At 40.6% G+C, this 26,051-nt stretch overlaps 1 protein-coding gene across 1 annotated transcript; it reads right to left on the bottom strand.

Annotated features, from left to right (window-relative positions):
* Positions 1–23,622: 23,622 nt before the first annotated feature.
* On the bottom strand, positions 23,623–24,534 carry LOC105941456 (olfactory receptor 6N2-like). Its single transcript, XM_012924948.1, has one exon. The coding sequence runs from the start codon at positions 24,532–24,534 to the stop codon at positions 23,623–23,625; it is 912 nt and encodes a 303-aa protein (XP_012780402.1).
* Between the last annotated feature and the right edge of the window lie 1,517 nt (positions 24,535–26,051).

Raw genomic sequence — 26,051 nt, 5'->3', positions numbered from 1 at the left:
TGGACCTGAGTTGAAAAGTGTCCAGACCCCTGCCGATTTTAAATCTCAGCCAGGGTTAAAATGTGTTCATCTAAACGTACGCAGTTTATTACACAAGATGGACTTGGTCAGAATTTGGGCGAAATCGACAAACGCGGATATTGTGATTATCTCCGAAACTTGGTTGTCCAAATCTATTACAGATGATGACATCAACATAACGGGATACAATCTTTATTGTACAGATAGGCCTAGGAAAGGTGGAGGCGTAGCAATTTATGTTAAATCAAGATATGAAGTATCCATTGTTTTATCTGAATCTATTCCTAAACAAATGGAATTCTTGGCTTTGAATATTAAAATAGTAAAGTCTCTCTCTATAACAGTTGTTGGGTGCTATAGGCCTCCATCTGCTGTAAAGGAAACTTTATTATCTCTAAAGTATCTTCTGTCCAAATTAAATTATAACGAACTTCTATTGGCCGGAGACTTGAACTGGGACTGGCTGAATATAGCTTCTGATGAATTTAAATCCTTCTGTGACTCTGTTAATCTTAGCCAGTTGGTCAACCTACCTACAAGGCCAAATATAAAGAGTCCTGACAAATTTACTTTGATTGACCTAATTCTAACAAATGTCCCTCATAAGTTCCTGTCTCTAGGCGTGTTCTGTAATGATTTAAGCGATCATTGTGTAGTTGCTACCTGTAGGAACACTAAAATCCCTAAATGTAAACCGTGTATCATCTGTAAAAGAAATTTTAAAATATTTAATGAGCAAGCGTTTCATTATGATTTGTCCATGGTAAATTGAGAAAATTTGAGTCTGATACCAGACATCCATCTGGCTTGGGCTTATTTTAAAGAAATTTTTATGAAGATTTTAAATAAGCATGCACCTGCCAGAAAATTTAGGGTCAAGGGACGGGAGAACCCTTGGTTTTCATCGGAATTATCAGAGTCCATCCATCAGCGCAATGTGGCATGGGCAAAAGCTAGGAAAAACGATTCCCTGACTGACTGGTTAGATTTCAGGAAATTAAGAAACAAATGCACGACACTTATCAAGAAGGCTAAGTCAGAATATTATTTATCTGTTACTACAGAAAACCTCAATAACCCTCAGAAATTTTGGAAAGTAATTAAGTCCTTATCTATAAATAAAATATCACAGGCTCTTCCAAAATTCATTTTAAAAGATTCTGTCCCAGTTTATGACCAGTGTTGGTCAAGTTACTTGAAAAAAGTAATCAGTAACTAATTACTGATTACTTCCCCCCAAAAGTAATCCAGTTACTTTACTGATTACTTATTTTCAAAAGTAATTAATTGCTTAGTTACTTTTTAAAAACACGATTTACAACCTGAATAGGTGATAAAGCGATAGATCTTTCAGCCCAATTCTACTTTTTCTGCATAATCCATCACACAAAATGTAATCAAATGGAAAAGTCCCTTTTTAAAACTTGTTTTATTAGTTTTAATCTTTTAACTTTATGCATCAAGCTAAAATTTTATTATATGCAACATTCTCTGACTGGAAGAAATTTGTTTAATATTTAAACCTATTTTCTGCACATTCCAGCACATAAAATTTTTTTTTTTGTGTGTTTACACTCACTCTTTCAAATAGATGCAAGTAAAACACAACAGAAAATAAATAAAGTCAAAGACTAGCGGTCCTTTTGCTCTATTTTCACCTGTAAAGCAGGAGCGGGGTAGGCGGAGGTTTATCCTGGTGCAGGTGTGCCGCAGCAGTCAGTTAAAGAATCCGCGAGTTTCCCTGTGAGTTTCCCATTACGTCGTAGCATACTCGGTGCTTGCTTGGACGTTTAGGGTTTTTTTTTTTCGCAGTAGAAAGAAGTTTTCTTCCCACACACAATGCTAATGGACGCTAATGTTTTTGTCACTTTTTATGGAATCAAACTCAAAGTAAGGTCAGTACTTCCACGCTTTCATACTCTCTCCCACGCTCGATATATGATCCACTGTTGATCTGCACACAGCTGTTGTCACGAACGTGGCACTTGCTTATGCTGGGCAGACACTGTGCGATTTTTTTCATTCGCGCGATTCAGCTCCTGCTCAAACTGTACGATTGACTCGCAGGAGTTAGAAGTTCATAGGTCACGATGCAGGGTCTCACACTATACGGCCCGATGCTCTGATGCGACCTGAGTGCTCACACTGTGCGTCCATAAAATGAAGGTTATAACAGAAATTCTGTCGCTCGCTCTCCCTCTCTGTCTTTCACTCACACAGACACACCACCACCATCAACTTTGCTAAATTGCTAATGAAAAACATTGAGCAGCAGTGTAGATCCAACTATTTTCAAGGTTGTTGTGTCGTGATAATTTTGTGAGGCCACATCGAAAAGGCTCGGATGAGCTTTCCAAAGTTCTACAAGTTGTACCTCCATCGCTTGTGTCCAGATCACACGCTGCACTGCCGTGCTGCGCCGTCTTTTTCACTGACATTTGTGTTTGCGCGTGCGCAGTGTGACAAACTGCGGTGACAAACTGCGGTGACAAACTGCGGTGACACCCTCACGACCGTCGTGAGCGATTGATGATCGGGAGCTCGTCGTGAGGTGTTAATCACGTCTCGTTACCCCACGTATACTACACGATGCACGACGAAGGCCAAAATTGGGCTGATCGCCAAAACGGTCGCACGACTCAAAAATCGGCTCAAAATGGGCCAAAAATCGCACAGTGTAAGCCCAGCATTACATCACTGTCATGAGACATTCTCGCAAAAAAATCACGGTTTTAGTAACGCAGTAACGCAGCGTGCCTACGGCAAAGTAACGGTAATCTAATTACCGTTACTGCCCATCTCTGTTTATGACAGAACTGAGGTCTTAAATAGCTTTAACAAGCACTTCGTAGCTACTGGTTTTTTATTTAACTCTGTTGGAGCAGCCCCCATGATTCCCTGCACAGAACCCCAAACATATTTTGGGGAGCTTTTTGATTTTTCTCCTTTTTCTGTCCAGGAAGTGCATAAAGCTCTTAAAGCCTTAGATCACAGGAAACCCCCAGGGCCAGACTTAATAGAGCCCTATTTTCTGAAAATAGCAGCTGATTACATTGCACAACCTCTTACGATCGTTTTTAATCTTTCAATCCAAAATAAAGAAATTCCACTTGTTTGGAAGTCTACTTTTGTTACGCCAATATTAAAAGGAGGCGACCCAGCCATTCTGACTAATTACAGGCCAATATCAAACTTGTGTGTCTTGGCAAAAGTCCTCGAGTCTCTCGTCAGTGAGCAATTAAAAGAGTTCTTGTACTCTAATGAAGTTCTCTCAAAACTGCAATCTGGGTTCAGAAAACAGCATAGTGCTGTTACGGCTGCCACAAAAGTGATAAATGACATACTTGTTGCTCTTGATAAAAAACAGCACTGTGCTTCTCTCTTTATCGACCTGTCAAAAGCTTTCGACACTGTGGATCACGCCATTTTAAAGCACAGGCTTCTTTCTTTGGGGCTGTCTAGACATGTCGTCTCCTGGTTCACTAACTATTTGAGTGACAGGACTCAATGCATTAAATGTGAAAATCTGTGCTCAGAACTTTTGAATATTCATACTGAGGTGCCACAGGGTTCAATTTTAGGACCTCTGTTGTTCATCATGTATATAAATGATTTGGAACAAAATGTGTCCAATGCTAGTATGCATTTTTATGCTGATGACACAGTTATTTATTCCTTTGGCTCAAACCTTGAAAAGGCAATAGAATCTTTGCAGAAAGCTTTTGACGTGGTTCAGCACACACTTCTAGAGCTGAAATTGGTTCTCAATGCTGAAAAGACAAAGCTAATGTTGTTTTCAAACATGAAGAGATTTCCTCAAACTGTCCCTTTGGTGTCCACTCTTGAGGGAAACCTCATAGAAGTGGTGCATACGTATAAATATCTTGGCTTTTTAATTGATGATTCTCTGACCTTTAAATCTCACATAGACAATCTTGTGAAAAAACTCAAACTAAAATTGGGATTTTTCTTTCGAAACAAATTTTGCTTTTCTTTTGAGACAAAAAAGCGTCTTGTAAATGCCACATTTTTTATCTGTTTTAGATTATGGTGATCTGCTGTACATGAATGCTTCCGCCCAGTGTCTTCATAAGATTGACTCAGTATATCATGCCTCTTTACGGTTTATTACAAACTGTAGGGCCTTGACCCATTGTTGTGATCTGTACGCTCGAGTGGGATGGCCTTCGTTGTCCTCCAGGAGGTTTGTTCACTGGTGCATCTTTATTTATAAGGCCCTGCTTGGACAAATGCCCACCTACATTTGCGATCTGCTCACACGGAGAAGTACTGTTTCTTACAGCCTGCGTTCAAGTGATCTTTTTTTGCTCAATGTTCCATTTGTCAGAACTGAACTGGGAAAGAGGGCTTTTACTTATGCTGCCCCTTTCACATGGAACATGATGCAAAAAGACTGGAAGATAGCAGATCTTATTTCATTAAATGCTTTTAAGTCCAGATTGAGAGAGCCAGAGAAAAATGTTTTTAAAATGTAATTGTTACTTATAATATGTATGTAACTTTGTAATTTCAACATGTTGTCGCCTCTTGGCCAGGACTCCCTTGAAAAAGAGGTTTTTAATCTCAATGGGACTTTTCCTGGTTAAATAAAGGTTAATAAATAAAGAAAAAGAAAAAAGTTATATTTTTCACTGTAACAAACACAAACATTAACAAAACATTTTCATAACCTGAAATGCAAATATAAATGGTAAATTTTTAAAACGTATGCACAAGTCTTGCAAACCACAAAGTTATTTGTAGCTATGTACCTAAAAATGCAGCCAAGGCATTTTTTTAAATCACCATTTCAAACTATTTACAGAACAGTCAGACATTCTGCATCAAATAAGATGCCACACAAATTATTTGTTTCAGTCCAAAAAATTATTTCTGTTCACTATAAGATAAAGGAGCCATCACTAGCCTAATACCTGTAGATGGTGTATCACTGCAGTCTGTCTTTGGTGGCTTTTTGGCAGCAAGTGCGACATTCAGCAGTTGCCTCATTGTTCTAACATACAAAAAAACAAAACAAAACTATTGGTTACACTACACACTAACTATACAACACACTAGCTACACACTCCAAACAAGCTAAAAGTCACAAATCTCTCACATCTCCATCTCTCATTACTCCAAAACCTTCCCCCTCTTCAATGAAATGCCACATGTTGCCATACCATTTTTTGATTGTTTGGCATTGTAAATCTTTACACCAATAGGAACTGGTGGGTTTTTTTGTGTTTTTCTTGCAAGCAGAGAGTGGTTTAAAGTGCTTTCCTTAGAAAATGCTGTTTTCACAGTTTCTTCCTGCAGTAGACATAGCGATAGTATTCAGGAAAAAACATTGTGTATAATTTTTTAATCATAACTCTGGTTTTACGTGGCCTATCAACGTAATTTAAAAACAGGTATATACAGGGAGTGCAGAATTATTAGGCAAATTAGTATTTTGTCCACATCATCCTCTTCATCCATGTTGTCTTACTCCAAGCTGTATAGGCTCGAAAGCCTACTACCAATTAAGCATATTAGGTGATGTGCATCTCTGTAATGAGAAGGGGTGTGGTCTAATGACATCAACACCCTATATCAGGTGTGCATAATTATTAGGCAACGTCCTTTCCTTTGGCAAAATGGGTCAAAAGAAGGAATTGACAGGCTCAGAAAAGTCAAAAATAGTGAGATATCTTGCAGAGGGATGCAGCAGTCTCAAAATTGCAAAGCTTCTGAAGCGTGATCATCGAACAATCAAGCGTTTCATTCAAAATAGTCAACAGGGTCGCAAGAAGCATGTGGAAAAACCAAGGCGCAAAATAACTGCCCATGAACTGAGAAAAGTCAAGCGTGCAGCTGCCAAGATGCCACTTGCCACCAGTTTGGCCATATTTCAGAGCTGCAACATCACTGGAGTGCCCAAAAGCACAAGGTGTGCAATACTCAGAGACATGGCCAAGGTAAGAAAGGCTGAAAGACGACCACCACTGAACAAGACACACAAGCTGAAACGTCAAGACTGGGCCAAGAAATATCTCAAGACTGATTTTTCTAAGGTTTTATGGACTGATGAAATGAGAGTGAGTCTTGATGGGCCAGATGGATGGGCCCGTGGCTGGACTGGTAAAGGGCAGAGAGCTCCAGTCCGACTCAGACGCCAGCAAGGTGGAGGTGGAGTACTGGTTTGGGCTGGTATCATCAAAGATGAGCTTGTGGGGCCTTTTCGGGTTGAGGATGGAGTCAAGCTCAACTCCCAGTCCTACTGCCAGTTTCTGGAAGACACCTTCTTCAAGCAGTGGTACAGGAAGAAGTCTGCATCCTTCAAGGAAAAACATGATTTTCATGCAGGACAATGCTCCATCACACGCGTCCAAGTACTCCACAGCGTGGCTGGCAAGAAAGGGTATAAAAGAAGAAAAACTAATGACATGGCCACCTCATTCACCTGATCTGAACCCCATTGAGAACCTGTGGTCCATCATCAAATGTGAGATTTACAAGGAGGGAAAACAGTACACCTCTCTGAACAGTGTCTGGGAGGCTGTGGTTGCTGCTGCACGCAATGTTGATGGTGAACAGATCAAAACACTGACAGAATCCATGGATGGCAGGCTTTTGAGTGTCCTTGCAAAGAAAGGTGGCTATATTGGTCGCTGATTTGTTTTTGTTTTGTTTTTGAATGTCAGAAATGTATATTTGTGAATGTGGAGATGTTATATTGGTTTCACTGGTAAAAAAAAATAATTGAAATGGGTATATATTTGTTTTTTGTTAAGTTGCCTAATAATTATGCACAGTAATAGTCACCTGCACACACAGATCAATCAATCAGTCTTTATTCATAAAGCACTTTTCATACAAAAAATGTAGCACAAAGTGCTTTACATAGTTAAAAACAGCCCACCCCACCCTCCAACTCACTCCCCACACTCTCATTAACATAAATGATGTGAATACACACATATCCCCCCCCCCACACACACACACACGTGCGCACACTTAAAGAGTAAAAATTGGGCTGGGCTCGCATGAGCCAAGTGAGGAAACACTATAACAGGGAGCCGTCTGCACTGGGAGCCGGTCACAGACCACAGCCTCCAGGCTGGGCACACAGCAGGAGGGAGGCAAAGGAGCCCCCCAGCCAGGCGGAGAGGACCCCCAGAGACCCAGCAGCCACGGTCGATCACAGTCCCGGTGCAGAAAGCCCCCTCCGAGGAAACACTGGAGATATGACACAATACGATGTATACAGGGTAAAATGATAAAATAAATAAGAACGGGATACAATATAAATATAAATATAAATAGAATAAGAAGATTAAAAAATTAATAACAATAAAATCAAGAAATATTAGGTAAATCCTAAATTAATAATAGAATAACAGGATAGAATAAATAAGCATAAAATTAATAAACGCTAAGTAAAAGCTAAATTAAAAAGGTGGGTCTTGAGCCTGTTCTTAAAAACATGTACGTTCTCTGCGGCCCTGAGCTCCTCCGGCAGGCTGTTCCACAGACGAGGACCATACCACTGAAAAGCTGCCTCTCCGTGAGTATGTGTTCTTTAGGGACAATCAAAAGGCCAGCACCAGAGGACCTCAGGGTCCGCGAGGGTTCATATGGTAAAAGCAGATCTGAGAGATAAGAAGGCCCAAGACCATTAAGACATTTAAAAACCAATAAAAGATCCTGAAACACACGGGGAGCCAATGCAGCGATTCTAAAACCGGTGTAATGTGGGCCCGCCCTCTGGTCTTCGTCAGCACACGAGCTGCCGAGTTTTGCAAAAGTTGTAAAGTTGAAATATTCTTCTTAGGAAGACCAGAGAGCAGGGCATTACAGTAATCAATGCGACTGGTAATAAAAGCATGCATCAGCATCAGCATCTCTGTGTTGGCCCAAGAGAGAATAGGGCGGACTCTGGCTATATTTTTTAGATGATAAAATCCAATTTTGGTTACATGTTTAATATGTGGGATAAAACCAAGCTCAGAGTCAAAAATAACACCCAGGTTTTTCACTTGTAGCGAAGGACATAGTGAAAATGCCTCTAATTTAGACAACAGTTTCTCTCTCTGAGCCTCGGGACCGACGATTAAAACTTCAGTCTTGTCCTGGTTAAGCTGTAAAAAGTTTTCTGCCATCCAAGATCTTATATCTAAAATACAGTTAAAAAGGGCATCCATTGGTCTGGTGTCATCAGGAGACATAGAGATGTACAGCTGCGTGTCATCAGCGTAACTGTGAAAGTTCACTCCATGCCTCCTGATGACACTGCCGAGAGGGAGCATATATAAATTAAAAAGTACAGGGCCTAAAACCGACCCTTGAGGCACACCACATGTCATTTTATGGATCTTAGAGGAGCATGTGATTATGCGAACATGCACCCGGTCAAATCTTTCTGCTCACCGGACCTGGAGTACCTGATGGTTAAGTGCCGGCCATTCTGGCTACCGAGGGAATTTACAGCAGTGATTATTACGGCTGTTTACATTCCCCCACAAGCCGACACTGACCGAGCACTCAGGGAACTGTACAGCGCGATCAGCAGCGAGGAAACCGCACACCCAGAGGCAGCGTTTATCACGACCGGGGACTTTAATAAGGGAAACCTGAAGAAAGTCTCACCAAAACTCCACCAACACATCCACTTCAACACTCGTGGAGACCGGCTACTTGACCACTGCTACACCTCTTTCCGGGATGCGTACAAAGCCCTCCCCCGCGCCCCATTCGGCCAATCAGATCACCGCTCCATCCTGCTCCTGCCCGCCTACAGGCAGAAGCTGAAACAGGAAGCTCCAACCCGGAGGGCGGTGCACTGTTGGACGGACCAATCGGAGTCTGCGCTGCGGAACTGTTTTGATCACGCGGACTGGGAAATGTTTCACGTGGCTGCTAGGGACATTGATGAGTACACAGACTCAGTCTGCGGATTTATCAGGAAATTCGTGGAAGATGTCGTCCCATCCAGAACAGTTAAATCCTTCCCAAATCAAAAACCCTGGATTAACGGAGATGTTCGCGCGGCACGGAGCACCGCCTTTGCCTCCACGAACACATCGGACTACAAACACGCACATTACCAACTCTGGAAGACGATCAAAGCAGCCAAACGTGAGTACAGGGACAGGGTGGAGCAACAGTTTGACAACCCTCGGAGTATGTGGCAGGGACTAAACACGATCACAGACTTTAGAGGGAAACCCAGCACACCGCAGACCACGGCCTCTCTGTGTGAGGATCTAAACGTATTCTACGCTAGATTCGACACAGCGAACACCATGAGACCGGACAGTGTACGCACCGCGGATGACGTCAGTGCGCACACTGTGTCTGAGGAGGATGTGCGGAAGTGCTTCAGGAAGGTGAACGCACGCAAAGCTACTGGTCTGGACGGGATTCCCGGCCACGTCCTCAAGTCATGTGCGGCTCAGCTGGCTGGAGTGTTCACACACATCTTCAACCTTTCCCTCTCTCTGTCTGTAGTCCCAGCCTGCTTCAAAATGGCCACCATCGTCCCTGTACCCAAGTCCTCCACCATCTCCTCATTGAACGACTGGCGACCTGTAGCCCTGGCCCCCATCGTGAGCAAATGCTTCAAGAAGCTGGTCAGGGACTTCATCCGCTCTGCACTACCCGACTCACTGGACCCTCTACAGTTCGCATACCGCCACAACAGGTCCACTGATGATGCCATAGCCCTGACACTACATACTGCCCTGTCACACCTGGAGAAGAGAGACACGTATGTGAGAATGCTGTTTGTAGATTACAGCTCAGCATTCAATACCATCGTTCCCTCGAAGCTGGACAGGAAACTGCAGGATCTAGGACTGAGCAGCTTCCTCTGCAGCTGGATCCTTAGCTTCCTGTCTGACAGACGCCAAGTGGTCAGACTGGGCAGCATCACCTCATCCTCCATCACACTGAACACTGGTGCTCCACAGGGGTGTGTACTGAGGCCTCTCCTATACTCACTCTACACCTACAACTGCACAGCCACTAACAACTCCAACATCATTGTGAAGTTTGCGGACGACACTACAGTGGTGGGTCTTATCACCAATGGTGATGAGACGGCTTACAGGGAGGAGGTCAGCGCCCTGACCCACTGGTGTCAAGACAACCATCTCACCCTCAACGTCGCAAAGACAAAGGAGTTGATAGTGGACTTCCGGAGGTGCAGAGAAGTACACACCCTCATCACCATCAACGGCGCTGCTGTGGAGAGAGTGAGCAGCTTCCGGTTCCTTGGAGTACATCTGGCTGAGGATCTTACGTGGTCAGTACACACAAACAAAACAGTGAAGAAGGCGCAGCAGCGCCTCTTCTTTCTCAGGAGACTGAAAAGATTCGGCATGAGCCCCCGCATCCTCAGGACCTTCTATCACTGTGCCATTGAGAGCATCCTCACTGGATGCATCACCACCTGGTATGGCAACAGCACCGCCTACAACTGCAAAGCTCTCCAGCGAGTAGTGCGGTGCTCTGAACGGATAATTGGAGGTGATTGGAGGTGTGCTTCCCTCCCTCCAAGACATCTACAGGAAGCGGTGCCTGAGGAAAGCGGGGAGGATCATCAAGGACTCCAGTCACCCCAGCCATAAACTGTTCAGACTACTTCCATCAGGAAGGAGGTTCTGCAGCATCCGGTCCCGTACCAGCAGACTGAGAGACAGCTTCTTCCACCAGGCCATCAGACTGCTGAACACTTCATAGACACCTCACCTTCACTACTGGAACTTTAACATTATGCACTCCATACTGTACAGTAATGCCACTGTTTTGCACATGTCTCAACTCTGTATATTTTTATATATTTTATTTATTGTTTACTCTATTTAACTTGTAAAATATGTGTACACACACACACACACACACAGAAAAATATTTAGTATACACATCCAGGAATGCATATACTATTATATATTGTACATATATTTATTAGTTTCAGATGTAGCCATTCTTGTATTTTGCTTGTTTACATTCTTGTATTTTGCACAACTCTGTTGCTTGTGAAGCTCGCACACAAGAATTTCACTCACATGTACTGTACCAATGTACCTGCACATGTGATGTGACAATAAAAGTGATTTGATTTGATTTGATTTGTATCCATACTCACCATAAAAGTTCTGTCAGAGAGATAGGAAGTGAACCAGTTGTGTACAGCACCAGAGAGGCCCACCATGTGTTTCAGTCTGTTTAAAAGAATAGCGTGGTCTACTGTATCAAAGGCTGTGCTTAGATCCAGTAGTAGAGCTTTTGGGCGTCCCAGTTACATCTAAGATCATTTAAAACCTTTAGGAGAGCAGTCTTTGTGCTGTGGTTCACCCTAAATCCAGACTGGAATATCTCCAGGATCTGTCTATCATTCAAAAAGTCATTAATCTGAGTAAAAACAAGTTTTTCTAAGATTTTACTTAAAAATGGTAAGTTGGATAGAGGTCTGTAGTTATTAAAATCATTACAATCCAAATTGCTCTTCTTCAGAAGGGGCCTCACCACCGCCGTTTTAAAGGCAGCAGGGAAGACACCCAACTGAAGAGAGCAATTCATCATGTATAAAAGCTCAGCCTCAAAAAATCCATAAAGTGTTTTAAAGAGTGAAGAAGGGATTGGATCTAAAAGACATGTGGTGGGTCTCACTGTGGAGAAAACTTTCTGAAGGTTCTCAGCATTAACCAGGACAAAGCTGTCCAGTGTCTCCTCAGCTACAATCGAGCCCTCAGATGTGTTTACAAACATATCGCGATTAGATAAAATATCAGATCTGGTGGCGCTGATTTTTCCCCTGAAGTGGTCTGCAAACTGCTCACAGAGCGAGTCTGTGGGGGTTCTTTGGGAGCTGTTAAAATCAGGGTTAAATAAATGATCCATGGTGGAAAAGAGGACCTTGGGATTATTTTTGTTATTACTGATTATTTTGGCGAAGTATGAATTTCTTGACTTCCTTAATGTATTATTGTACATTTTAAGTTGCTCGGAAAATATTTGATGGTTGATAGTATTTTTATTTTTCCTCCATCTCCTTTCTGTTGCCCTGCAATTTCTTTTGAGTTTTTTGACTTCTTCGTTTCTCCAGGGTGATACGTGTTTTACGTTAATCTGTTTGGTGGTGAGTGGAGCAACGGAGTCAAGGCTTTTCTTCAGTTTGCTGTTGAAATGATTAAAAATCAAATCACAGGGTGCAGGTAAAATCACAGGGGGGCATTCGTCTAAAGCCCTGGTAAAATTTGCAGCCACTTCAGAGGCTAGATAGCGCCGCCTCACAGTTCGCACCGAGGTCTCCCGCTGAATAAAACCGGTGATGTTAAAAAACACACAGTAGTGGTCACAGACAGCCCAGTCAACAACAGAGGACACGCTGGTGGACAGCCCATGGGTGATGACCAGGTCCAGAGTGTGTCCTCTGTTGTGAGTCGGCTGTGTGACGTGCTGGGTAAAATCCAAACAGTGAAGAATGTTTAAGAATTCTTTTGATGCAGGGTCAGAAGGATTATCTATGTGCAGGTTAAAATCACCAGTTAAAATTATCATATTATATTTTGAATGTATGTTTGTTAAAAATTCTGAGAATTCCTTGATAAAAGCAGCGCTGTCTTTAGGTGGTCTATAAATTGTGACAGATAAAACTGGAGGGCTGCTGAAAACAATAGCGTGGAATTCAAAAGTGGTAAAATGATCAAATAAAATTTGTTTGGAGGTGAGTGTGTTGTTGGCTAAAGATGCAGTCCCACCACCTCTCTTACCACTTCTAATAGAAAAAGAGAAATTAAAATTTGGTGGGGAGGCCTCAGTGAGAACAACTGGTGCATCCGAACCCAGCCATGTTTCAGTTAAAAATAAACAGTCAAGTTTATTATCTAAAATTAAATCATTAATAATAAAAGACTTGTTCAACAGAGAGCGGACATTTAAAAGTGCCATACTGATTGAGACTGGTGGATTTTTGACAATAGAGTTGAATGGATGTTGATATTTTTGAAGAGGCCGGAGGTTATTAATGTTTTTGGAGTTACTGGATTTATGATAATTCTGTTGCTCTCTGTTTGTGATTATGACGGGTATTGTGTTGACTGTGGGAAAGAGAGGTCCGAGTCCAGAGTTTTGTGTATTACTGTTAAAAGTGGAACAAATATAGGAGCTAGGACCATGGGAACATCAGTCAGTGGCAGACAGATCTGCAGGTAATGTCAATTTGGGGTAGTGACAGGGCGATGTGCGGGAGTGCTGTACGCCAAATGCCAAATTGGCGGACAGCAAATGGCGTCCTCAGGCGTTGAGGTGGAGCCCGTCTGCCCCAAAAAGATGCCTCCTCCCAGAAGGCATCAAAATTGTTAATAAAACCCACTCCGTGGGAGACACAGGCGGAGGAAAGCCAGGTGTTAAGGCTGAGCAGCCGGCTGAAACGGCCTATCCCTCTGCCACAGGTGGGGGTGGGCCCGGAGATAAAAGCACTCACCTGCAACTGACCAAGGAGGCTGAAGAGTTGGAGGAAGTCCAACTTCAGCAGCTCAGATTGCTGTTCGGGGATGTCATTGGTGCCGATGTGGATGATGAGCCGGTTAACCTGTGGGTGGGATGCCAGAATGTTGGGAATTCTGTCCACTATGTCAACAACAGTGGCTCCCGGGAACGACAGCGTGAGCGCCCCCCTCATCCGCACGTTCCTGACGATGGAATCCCCGAGGACCAGCGTGGAGAGACGAGGTACCACCGGGGGTTGCTGGTATCCCCCTAAAATAGCTAAAACTAAAAACAAACTAAAAACTAGTTTGTTTTAAAGAAGTCCAGACGCTTTTCTTTGCAAGCTCCTTTGAAAACTAAAAACTACTTCCAAAAACATTGAGCTTTGATATTAATGAGTTTTTTGGGTTCATTGAGAACATGGTTGTTGTTCAATAATACAATTATTCCTCAAAAATACAACTTGCCTAATAATTCTGCACTCCCTGTAGTTGACATAGCATTGTGTTGCTATATGATCTTAAATTGGTCATATGATTGGTTTACCATGGCTACTTCTTCCTCAGGGTAGTGCAGATTGTACAGAGTTGGCCAAACAAAACAGACTCCAGCTACTTATTTTATTGCCAGATCAGACCATATGGAGGTTATGTTTTTCCAGCCAGGAATAACCTAAGATGAGGGGTTTGTCAGGCGAGAAGAAGGTGAAGAAGGAGATGGATTCACAGTGGCAGACGAGACTAAACAAATGGGCCAATATTATGCAGCGGACTGCTGCATAATATTGGCAAACACCAGTTTGTGCAGTGGTAGGAATGGGAGGTTCCATGGAGTCAGAGGCCTACATGGTTGAGTAATTTGTAATCAATGAGGTTCTGTTCAGCACGGGATCAAGGAGAGCAGAAACAAACCCAAGCATGGAAATCCTCTCTCTCCTCTGGAGTCAAGCACAAATGCTCGATTTGCATGTGCTGCAGCTCTGAAGAGGAACAGGAGGACACTGAAACTGAAACAATAGCTGGAGATGAGATAGTTGGGGCAGACGGGCTAAAAGAATTCTACCAAGGTCTTAGAACTCTTTTCTGCCTCCCTGTCTCCCAGCCAGTTGTTGATTGTGATGGGAGAGAGATTAGCTCCTCAAATATAAAGCCTGGAGAAATACTGTGTAAAGCATAATCTGGCCAGCCTGCCTCAGTGGCATTGGTGTGAAACTCAACTTAAAACTCACCTACTCAGCAGTTTCCCTGGTGGAGATTAAGCAATTTTTTTGGCTGAACTGAATCTCAGACACAGGATGAGCAAATGCGCTTCAGGAAAACATCATATGGAGAGGTAGAAATGAACAAAACCTTAACAAGCCTCGGCCCATGACAGTGCTCTTTCCCTTAATAAATTGCTTACATGGAACAGCTGAGTGGCATCACTGGGGAAACATTGTCCTGACTTACAGGAGAATGTTTCGGGTGTGTGAAAAATAGTGTCACATAATACTGTGCCAGAAACCATGAAGTTCGCATTGGGAAATAACTGGGTGGTGGCTTTACGTGAGTCAGACTGGGATTGGGCCATAGCTGGTGGATCCTATGCAGAGGCAAGGGGTTACACTAGAATACATCTCTTGAACTAAAGCGGGTAGTTCCTCCTGCTTATCAATGTTAGTTTGCCATTTCTTATCTAGGACCTGGAGAGCCTGTTTAAAAATTATGGTACGTGTTGGGTCCGCTTGGTTTATCCCTTGCCAGATTATATTATCAAGGCTGTGCAGCCAAGTGTGCAGGTTGGACCCAAAAGCAGACACAATAGACTGAAAATTCCAAACAGTGAAACGTTTATTGAAGACAGTGATCTCAGGGATAGGGGATAGGGGATAGGGGCAGGGACACAGCGAAACAGACACAGGGAGACAAAGTTTAGCACAGGAAAGGTTAGGAAGATTACATAATAAACATGGAAATTTTTTTTAATTAGAATCTTACTTTTATTGTCATGTTTCTGCATAGACAACACTGCCTTGAGTTTCCACCCAGGAACTATGTCTTGTTTTATGCCTTGTCAACACAACGGTATGTTGCTATTTTTTATTTTTTATTTTTTGCCTGTCCCGTTCAGCACTGAAGCAATCAGAATTGTTGTCTGAAGGCCAAGAAAGATGCCCAATGGATATATTATTCCTTTTTTTTTTTTTTGCCTGTCCCATTTGGTTATGGATATATTTTTCCAAGTGGATCATTATGGCTTTGCCAAACTGGTCAACTTGATATTTATTCATTTTAACTTTTAGTTATTACAACTATTTGATAGAGGGTGTGGGGAGTGTTACAGGTTCAAATATTGAGGGTGAGCACAAAAACAACAGAAGAGTTAAGTCAAACGATGATTTTTAATGAACACACGCATGGAGAGATGAACACTGCACACACCAGCATCGATCTCCGCCAAATGATACACAAGCAGTTGTTTTTATAACATCAGGGTATTATTTATGACGCCCCCTCATGCTTCAAAGCAGATACAAGGCCTATCTCCCCTCACCACACTCCCTGCCGGTGACTGATGCCCTCAGGGGTCGGTGCATTGGTGGTTCTTGGTGTCCGGGGCTGGGCACTCAGGTATGTACCAGCTCACTCCCGGTGGCTACCTGGCGGGGCCTGGCACCTGTTGCTCGGTCAGGCCTCCTCCGGGGTGTGGGGGGCCCTCGGGCCTCCGGCCTCTGGTTCTGCGGCTCGGTTCACTCTGGCACAGCTGGCTGCCGGCAGAGCCGGCGGGCACGCCGGTGCAGCCCCCTCTAGCTTCTGCTCGGTGGCTACTGGGTGACGCCTCGTCTGGGGATCCTCAGCCCTTCCCATGAGGGTGGCACGGATGCCGTGATGATAATGATAACAAATGATAATAAACTAAAAGCGCTGGGTCACCGACCCAGGACCATGACAGATACAATACATGCATAAGTTTCAAAACCACAAATGTTCTGTTGACAACTTTTGACACATTTCAAAGGACATCTTCTCCGTCTCGAGGCCAGGTGCTTCCTATTAATCTTCTAGCTCTCGCTTATCTCCTGGAACAAACTGTCCCTTAGGCAAACACAAATTTGCAGTCACAAACTTTTGCAAACTATTATTTGAACTCTTACCTAAACATGAGTCTAACTACTGTTTGTGTGTGTATGTCTCGACCTCCAACGCACTCAGCCTCACCCCGCCCGTTGATGCTTCTAACCTTTTACCAGACAGAAGCTCTCTGTGATAGGTGTAATAATCGTAACTAAGAACATGTGTAATCTATTGAATAAATGCTTTGATGAAATGGTAATTAATGATGATGGTTATGAATAGTAGCAGTAAAATATTTCCCTGATCTCCACAGGGGCCATAGCCCGCAACCCCAGGAGGGTGTGCTCCAACAATAGGGGGATCACACTCCTTAGCCTCCCCAGGAAACTCATCCCGGTCGCGGACCAGCTCTTTACCCTTTTGAGATGATGTGGTTCTGTTTGCTTTATCAGGTAATGGCCTCCAGCTTGCACTGGAGCGGTTTGCAGCCGAGCGTGAAGCATCAATAGTGAGAATCAGGAAATCTAAATGATACTTAAACATAAACAATGAATGTCAAAATATAAGAAAACTCAAAAACACTGGACAGGACAGGACTGTTTCTCCAAATAATTTTTGGCTCTGTGAAAATAGTGCACTGTGTAAAAACAATGGGTGTAATTGACAAACAGCACAATACTCATTTACCCTCTGGGATAATATCTGATAATCGCATGGCCAATTTAAGATGAACAAGTAGAAAGCAGGAACCTCGCTGATTCTCCGCTGTCAGTAACTTTGACAGTTTGATTAACTCCACCAAATTAATAGATTGAAGCCAACTTAATGAGGCATCAAAACATGTCGTGGACACATCTTACTGTAAATAACACTAAGATTTTTTATATATTGTATCATTATGTGATAATGACACTTTTAAACTAAGCAGAATAATATAAAAGCAAAATTGTTCCTATTCACATTTAGTGTTATATTTGAGTGTACTGAGTGTCATCTCAATACATATCCGGGATTCAAGTATTCATTTTAGTTGGCTATTGCAGAGCACAGTCTGCTAGCAATGATTGTTGCTGGGTATGGGGGAGGGTTAGGGTTAACACCAGAGGCGGAGGGAGACACTTGATACACCCGGGGTAGTATGCATGTGGGATTGGTGGGGGGGGGGGGGGGGGGGGGGGGGGGGGGTGTTAGAAATGACTGAAAGAATAATAGGCTCTGTTTTGAGTTTTGTTCAAAAGTTATGCAAAAGTTATGCAGGCTTGTTGTGCAAACAAGCCTGCATAACTTAATAAATATGGAATTTGAAAAATAACAAACCTAAAAAGAAACACTAGGTACGAGATACATGAGTACCTATGATACGGTGATACTTTTGGTAAACAACCATTTGACTAACATGTCTGTCTCACCTGGCTCTTGTTCCCTCTCTGTTCTGTCCTCGTTCTCCATCTCCCTCTCTCTCCCCCTCTCTGTTCCTCTCTCTCCCTCTTTGTGCTGACAATCAAGCCAAACACCAACATCATCAAATACACAGCAAATCCAGCATGTCCAAATTAACACTGTCGGATTTGATTTCAACACTATTAAAGTGTCTATATGGGTCCACACCAGAGAGTGTTAATTTAACTCTTTTTGGAGAGTTGGTACGTTAACTCTGATTTAGTGTTAAACACCAAATCTGTCTGGAGTTGATAATTTAACACTTGGTGTTAAGAGTTTATATATTAACTCTCAAAGAGTATTTTAGTTTAACTACGTAAGAGTTATCTTCTAATTCATTCTAAAAAGTGGGAATTTTACTGTTCTGAACTTCTAGAAATTTCTTTTGGAAATAAACATTTACTAAAAAGACGCAATGGTTTTTGAAAAACATTTATTCTGAACTGTGCACCACAATTTCAAAACATTTTCTGAAAGATGTAACAGTGTACATATTCTCACTTTCATTAGAATTGTGTTTATCAAAAGGTCTGACATAGGTGAGCTGGTAAATGCAAATAACAGCATTCTCATCACTTATTTCTTCAATACAATATGCATGTCCTTCATTCATCCTTTGTGGAACTTCAACGCACTTCTGCTCTCCCCCATATTCCATCTTTACAGGCATATCCTGTGCGGAGATTGAATAACAATTAGTTGACACTAATTAATGGCACAAATAATCCAGTAAACAATTGCAGCACAGTAAAAAAAAAAAGGAATCCTCTTTGAGACATTACTTGTGTAAAGTATTTTTCCCAAAAGACAAGGACACAGGCAACAGGTAATACTGAACTAAATGTAAAACCTCAACCTTTTTAATTTTTACCTAAACCGTGTGCACAAAACTCTGGAGGGATCTATGCTAACGTAGAATCCAGTCAGGATGCCTGCTACTGCTGTTTGCTCGTTTTTTTTTTTATGGGAGATCGTTTTCAGGCTTCAAGCAGCACCATTATACCAACATTTCACATTCTAGACATTGTTTTAGGTGTATTTGACCAAAAGTTTGACTGAAAATTCACATCCAAGCTTTTTTTCAAGGCTGTGGTATTTGCCCGCAAATAATACCTTTCAGCTAGCTAAAACAGAATATTATGCTATCACCGAGCAACATGGCTAATGCCTTTCACACAGCTTTGTCTCAACTCCAAAGAGCCACAGAAGTAAAAGCTAATAATAATAATTGAAACAATCTTTGAAAAAATGACTTACCAAGCATGGCAAACAACTCAAATATGTAGAGCAAAATGTTCTGAAACGGCTTCACTTCAGCTTCGATTGGAGCCGTGCTGGGGGCGGAGTCTGTCAATTTACTCTATTGGTGTCATAGCCCCTGTGGGAGTTCAGAGTTAAGAGGTCAAGAGTTAATGTTTCCATTGTAACACCTCCAGATTTGACAGAGAAACGCTCATTTTTAACACTCGATTTTAACTACTATCATTTTACACCTCAGAGTTACATTAAAAGAATGTGACTCTACTTAGAGTAAAATTAACTCTACTTTTGCAAGAAGACTCTTAACACCAAAACATTTAACACTTTTGAATTTGCTGTGTATACAGTTGAAACCAGATATTTACAAACTCTTCAGATAAAAACACAAACACTTTTTTAATTGTAACATAAAATCAGGCTAAATGTTTATTTTTTTTAGGTTGATAAATATAAAAAGCACATTTGTTAACTTTAAGAGTAAAGAGAGAAACTATCTGTATTTCTTAATTGTAAATGGCACCAAATTGTATTCAAAATTGAGCCACACTTATGGAGCTCCACAGTTCTTTTCCTGGTGTTTTGGTTGATATCTCTTGATTTTCCTATGTCAAAGAAACAGGCTCTGTGTTTTGCCTTATATGCATCCACGGGTGTGCCACCAGTTTACTCACATGGACTCTACTAACCTATCAGAAGCTTCTTCAGCTCAGAATGGAATCGTCTGGAGTTTTCTTATTAATTAACAATAAACTTAGTGTATATGTGCTCCTAAATTTGATGAAAGTGATAAAAAACATAGACAGCTCTCTTTATTCTGACATGTAACTAATTCAAAAGATATTTCAATATTTATTTATCCAAAACAAAACAAGTTTACTCTAAATTGATGTTGTACAGTAAAAAAAATGTTCTTGTTTTATGTTTTCCATAAAGTGTATGTAAATATCTGGTTTCAACTGTGAATATCCTGCTGTGTATTGAAATTCCTCTTGTTTTGCATAGAAATATACTGAACAACATACAAAGCATAATATATAAAATAACATCTACCTGAGTGTTTTCTTTGAAAGAAGCCCCTTATGTCCATTCTTGTATTCTGAAACCAATTTATTTAGCCGTGGAGGGTAACAACTGAAAATATGAAATAAACACAAATGTAAGCTAAGACTCTCTAAAGAAACAACATTGTTGTTGTTCGGCTTTTCATTTCGCCATTTGTTGATTCACTTGAAGAACAAGTAATGTAATATGGGTCAAGTGATCAGTTTGATATCAATCTTTCGTGATACACTGTCATATTTACATTGTTTGTACAGTATGAATGATTTGCTTTGGTACCTGGTCAAACTTCAGTTCTCCTCTGTCTGCCTGGCTCCACTTCTCCAACAGCAAACTCGCAGGCAGCAGCTCCCCACAACCGAGATGACAGACCTTGCCGACCGTACATACAATACACAAACATCACATTGGGGAGACAGGTCAGGCTAGGTAGCAAGGAAAAAAACATCAAAATGCGTAACACAAAAGGATAATACAGGAATGCACAGATATTAACACACCATAGCACAATAAACACAGACAAGCAACACGGGAAAGTGTTCCAGTGTGTACATCTGATCTGGGACCGCTGCAATCTTCGACTGCGCCTCCAGCTGACCCGATGTCCACATCAGAGGGGAGGTAAGCGTTGGAGGTGGCGTTGGATCCGGGGTAGGGAGGGTGATGTGTCAGCGAGTGCTTATCAGTATCAGTATATGTATGTGTGTGCGTGTCCATAGTTCAGCTGAGACCGCGTCCTTCGCCCTGCCAGGCCCTGCCAGTGTGCACTATGTGCTTCAAATATTGTGTGTAGTTTTTGTTTTATACAGTTGTCAGCCAGGCATCTAACTATGAAAAAATTACACTCCAAAAGACCCTGAGCTTCTGAAAAAACAACCCGGGCTTAAGCCCAGTAAGCCACCCCGCCACTGGTTAGCACATGTGATAACTTTGACTTCAGAAGGTAAAACTTGTTCAAAATCTGTGCTTGAATCACATCTTGTTTATTTAAAATCCATTATACTAGTTTACACCATAGTCAGGTACGCTTTGAAGGCTACTCTTTAAATCTCCTATTTCTGATAATTAATACCAAACTTTTTAATACAAGGCAAGTTTAATTGCTCTCTTAGGCCAAAAGACAAAATGGCTTGTTGACCACTTTATCCTTTTGACAGTTACGTCTGTGATAGTTACAACTTAGTGACACATTGTGGAGGCCATTGAAATAATAAATTCTCTCCTTCTCTCTCTTCTCTCTGGTGTGAAGACCCAAAGGTACTGGATGTTTGTTGTGATATACTACATTAGATCAGGTTCACGGATCCTGCTAATGACAGTGATACATGGGAAAACATCCCAAAAGTCCTTCATAGTAGCTACTGTGAGATAATTAGTTGTTTAGAGACTGGCTGTAGTCAGGCCACTCCTCTGAGGCTTGGCCTGTTGTTTTACACAGTGCAGGTGGGATGCAAGCTCACTAATGATACTCATTACAGTAACCTTATATCACCTATGGACTGTCAACTTAATTTCTGTCACCTAATCCTGAAGTAAAATTGCATAAACATACAGTTGGAACTTACTTTTTTCTTCTAAGACCACACACACACACACACACACACACACACACACACACACACACACACACACACACACACACACACACACAAACCACAAGCGCACACAATATAACCTTACATAAGAATATATAACCTTTGTTTGGCTCCAAAATTTTATAGCCCTACAGGAATAAATCTAAAAAAATCATCAATTCATCAGTGGAAAAAAATAAAAAAATGAAACTAGTTGTAAACCAATTACATAAAAAGAGCACTGATCGAAAGAGCGTCCATTTAATATTGGAAAATTATTTGGTGATGAGTATATTATGAGTATTATGAGTGATAACCTTAGTGTGTGAAATTTAAATTTACTGCATTGAGGTAAAGCAGGACAACCACAGAGATGAGTTGACTGTCAGAGGCCATTAGAAAATAATCTGTAACCTTCACCAAAGCTGTTTCTGTCTTGTGATGAGCTCTGAAACATGACTGAAACTGTTCAAATAAACAATTTCTCTGACGATTAACAGTTACATATTTTACAACTATTTTTTACAATTACGACAATTTTTGAGATAACAGTAAGGTTGCCTATTAGTCTATTATTAGCTAAAACATCTAAGTGAAGAGATGGTCTTCTAAGTACTACTTCCAGCTTAGAGGTCTGTGGTACACAACCGATTAATAGTGTAATACTGAAATATATCTAACATTCATTTAGAAACGTCTTTTTATTATAGTTATTTTTAGACTGTTTTTTCCTGTATTTGATTATGTGAATTTAGAAATTCAGTAAAATATATTTACTGGCTATATTATAAAATGTATTTAATTCAAATGTTTACTTTCATGTGAGGTAATTAAAACAAAATCCTTTAAACTACTCTGAAGAGTTACAAGATTTGACCATTATATCTCCATAAAAAAACTGCTCATTTCGCAATAGTCACACCACATAATGAAATTCAGAATCACATAAACCTACATATAAATCAAACGGAAAATATATACTTTAGTCAGACCTACAATTTTTTGGTGATGTCAATCCATATGTTTTCAATATGCATTCTGAACCCTATTTCATTTACAGAGGGCTGCAATACAGATAAAAAAAACCTCGGCATGTTAATTCTCTCGCTTCCTTATGTACTTGTCCTCATGTCAAACTACTTCCTCCATATTTTCAGTTATCTTCATACATAGTCTCAGCTTTTGGATTTGATTGTGAGAACCAATAAATATGAAATCACAGTATAAAATTATGAACACATTTCTTTATTCAGAAATCTATATGGGAAAAGTGATATCAGACAGGTAGGATCTTGCTATTTTCTTACTTTCATTTAGAATTTTAAATAATGATCCGCTCTCTGTTGCACAAGGAAACGGCCCAGTTTTTGAATCTCACACTATGACCACAGAAATCTGTGATATTATAATACAAAAGAGAAAAAGCTATATATTTTTGGTTTTCATTCAATCAATCATTTCAAATGTCCTTAAACTGTATATGAAGAAACAATATTATGAATAGGAGTAATGATAGTAATATTTTTTAATGAATGATCCAAAAATTACTGAACAGAATCACATGCTTTGAATAGCTGGAGAAGTTTATCAGTTTTTACACTGAAAAGAAAATGTCTCAGAAATGATAGGTCTTATTAAAGACCTACCAAAGATCAGATATCATTTAACACCTCTTAAATAAACACTAAAAAACAATTTTTAACAAAAGACTATAAAAGTCTACAATAGTTTACATTAGTTCAAGAGAACAACCTTTTGAGGTTTTTAGAGATTTCTTTCATTTTTAGTCCATATATTATTGGATTGCAAAGAGGGTTATATGTTATAAATTGCAATGTCATTATAAAACGTGCAGTTTTAGGAAACTCTGATTCCAGTCTAACTATAACCATATCATAAGTAACCAAACAAGAATAGTTAATTAGAACTAGCACATGAGGCAAACAGGTTTGTGCAGCTTTTTTTCTGACATTTCCACAACTCTGACAGGCAACTATAATTATCTTTATGTATGTAAAAAGTATAAAAAGCATGGGGAAAAGTGCACCATTAAATAGAACAACCATACCATATATAGATAGTTCTTTTGAAGTTACACAATAAAGATGATTTACAGAATTGTTACAAAATATACCTTTCAAAGTAAAGTTACAGAGTGGTGTAATAGAATTTCTTAGTACTGGCACTACAATCTGAATAGCAGGTAAAAACCAGGACATTATCAGGAAAATACTGACTCTTGTTCTTCTCATGATAGTTGGATATTGCAGAGGTTTACATATAGACACATATCTGTCATAAGCCATGGCTGACAGCAGTAAGAATTCTGAACTGCTTAAAACATAAAACATGAATACTTGAAAAAGACAGGCGTGATACAAAATAATCTGTTTTTCAGATAAGAAGTCAATCAAAAGCTTCGGGTAGATGACAGTGCTCAAAACAACAGAATTCACTAACAAAGCAGCAATGAAAATGTACATAGGCTCATGAAGGCTTTTTTGAACTATGATGACCCACACAATAGTGGAATTGCTGCAAATTATTAGACCGTATACCATAAACATAATTACAAAATAAATATATCTGTATTTCTCCACTTCCACATGACCACCAAAAGTTATATATGTTATATTCATTTCAGCATTCATGAAAATCAGATATTACAAACTAAAATTTTAAACAGGCAGAATGTTTAAAACTAGTACATATAAAATATTATTATTCATAGATACCTAAACTTGGTGTGTGTTCATCTTTAGAAAGTGAACTGTTCAAATCAGACCAAATATGTGATGAAATGAAACTTCAAGCTCCATATATCTCATTCAACTCTCCACAAAGACCTATTACCATGTTCAACCTCTGGAGACATAAGCCGACAGTGGTTAGCCCTTACTTACACGGGTACATTTTCTGGCTCCTCCTCTTTTACTACATACATACGTGGGTATTAATTGAAAAACAAATTTTAAAGAAGAAAAAATTAGTTGACCGGCAGAAATGATAATAAAATAACAGCAAATATAGTCCTATATTTAAATATGTAATTCTGTTCAGGCTAAGAGAATTTCATGTAGATCGACATCATGCACACTGCAATGCAATGTGGGGAGAAAAAATAGTTAATGCACTTTAAGATAATTTCTGTTTCTGTTTTCTTTTTTCCTATTTCCATTGTGTTTTGTGTGCTTTTACAGCGTTTTTCTTATTGCTGGTGTTTTCTTAAGTTGCAGTCCGTTTGGCCTCTCAGGGCCACTGTAACAATTCCATAATTTACACAAATTTACTTTAGAGAATATAATTAATTGACAAATTTATAGAACAGTGAGGGTTCTTTTTAGAACACACCAATTTTTTCAATTATTTATTCCAATTCAAGTCTTTCAAGTCCAATAAATAGCTTGAAAGGTTACAAAGGTAAGTGATGAACTCCAAGAGGTTAAAAAAAAGGTAGGGTTTCCCAAAATCCTGTGTTGCAGAAAGTAGTGTGTTGCACAAAAAAGGTGAGAAAAAAGCAATTAACAGTGGAAGAGAGACAGACCAGCATAACACTTAAAAATTTAGGTCTTTCCTACAAAGAAATTGCAAAGAAAGTCAAGGTGTCAGTAAGTACGGTTCCCTTCACCATCAAAAGGCACTCAGAAATTTGGGGCAAACTCTGACAGGAAGAGGTCAAGCAGACCCCAAACCACAACTGAATCAGAGGACAAGTTCCCTAGAGTTAACAGCTTGCATGATAAGTGGTTCAATGGACAATAGCTTCAAGCACAGCTTAGTAGTAAGCTGTAATAGTAAGCATGTCTCCATTTCAACTGTGAAGAGAGGACTTCGAGCTGCAGGTTTGACAGGACTAGCTGCAGCCAAAAAGCCATTGCTAAGACATCAGAATAAGACAAAGAGGCTTGCCTGGGCCATGAAGCAGACTACTGAAGACTGGAAGAAGGAATTATGGACTGATGAATCATAATTTGAAATACAGTACATCACGTAGGATCTTTGTCTTCTCTGGGCTACTCCATTTTGGGGCTGCCAGTGTCGATTATCTGTCTCCACCTCACTTCATTTCGAGCAAGATCCTCTGTCACACCAACCCTCCACATATCCTCCTTCACTATATCCAAGATCCTTCTCTGTGAACTTCATTTTTGTGTTCTGGCTGTTAGCT

This window comes from Maylandia zebra, linkage group LG16, assembly GCF_041146795.1.
Source record: "Maylandia zebra isolate NMK-2024a linkage group LG16, Mzebra_GT3a, whole genome shotgun sequence".
Taxonomy (NCBI): domain Eukaryota; kingdom Metazoa; phylum Chordata; class Actinopteri; order Cichliformes; family Cichlidae; genus Maylandia; species Maylandia zebra.
This window is presented reverse-complemented; position numbering and strand designations above follow the sequence as displayed.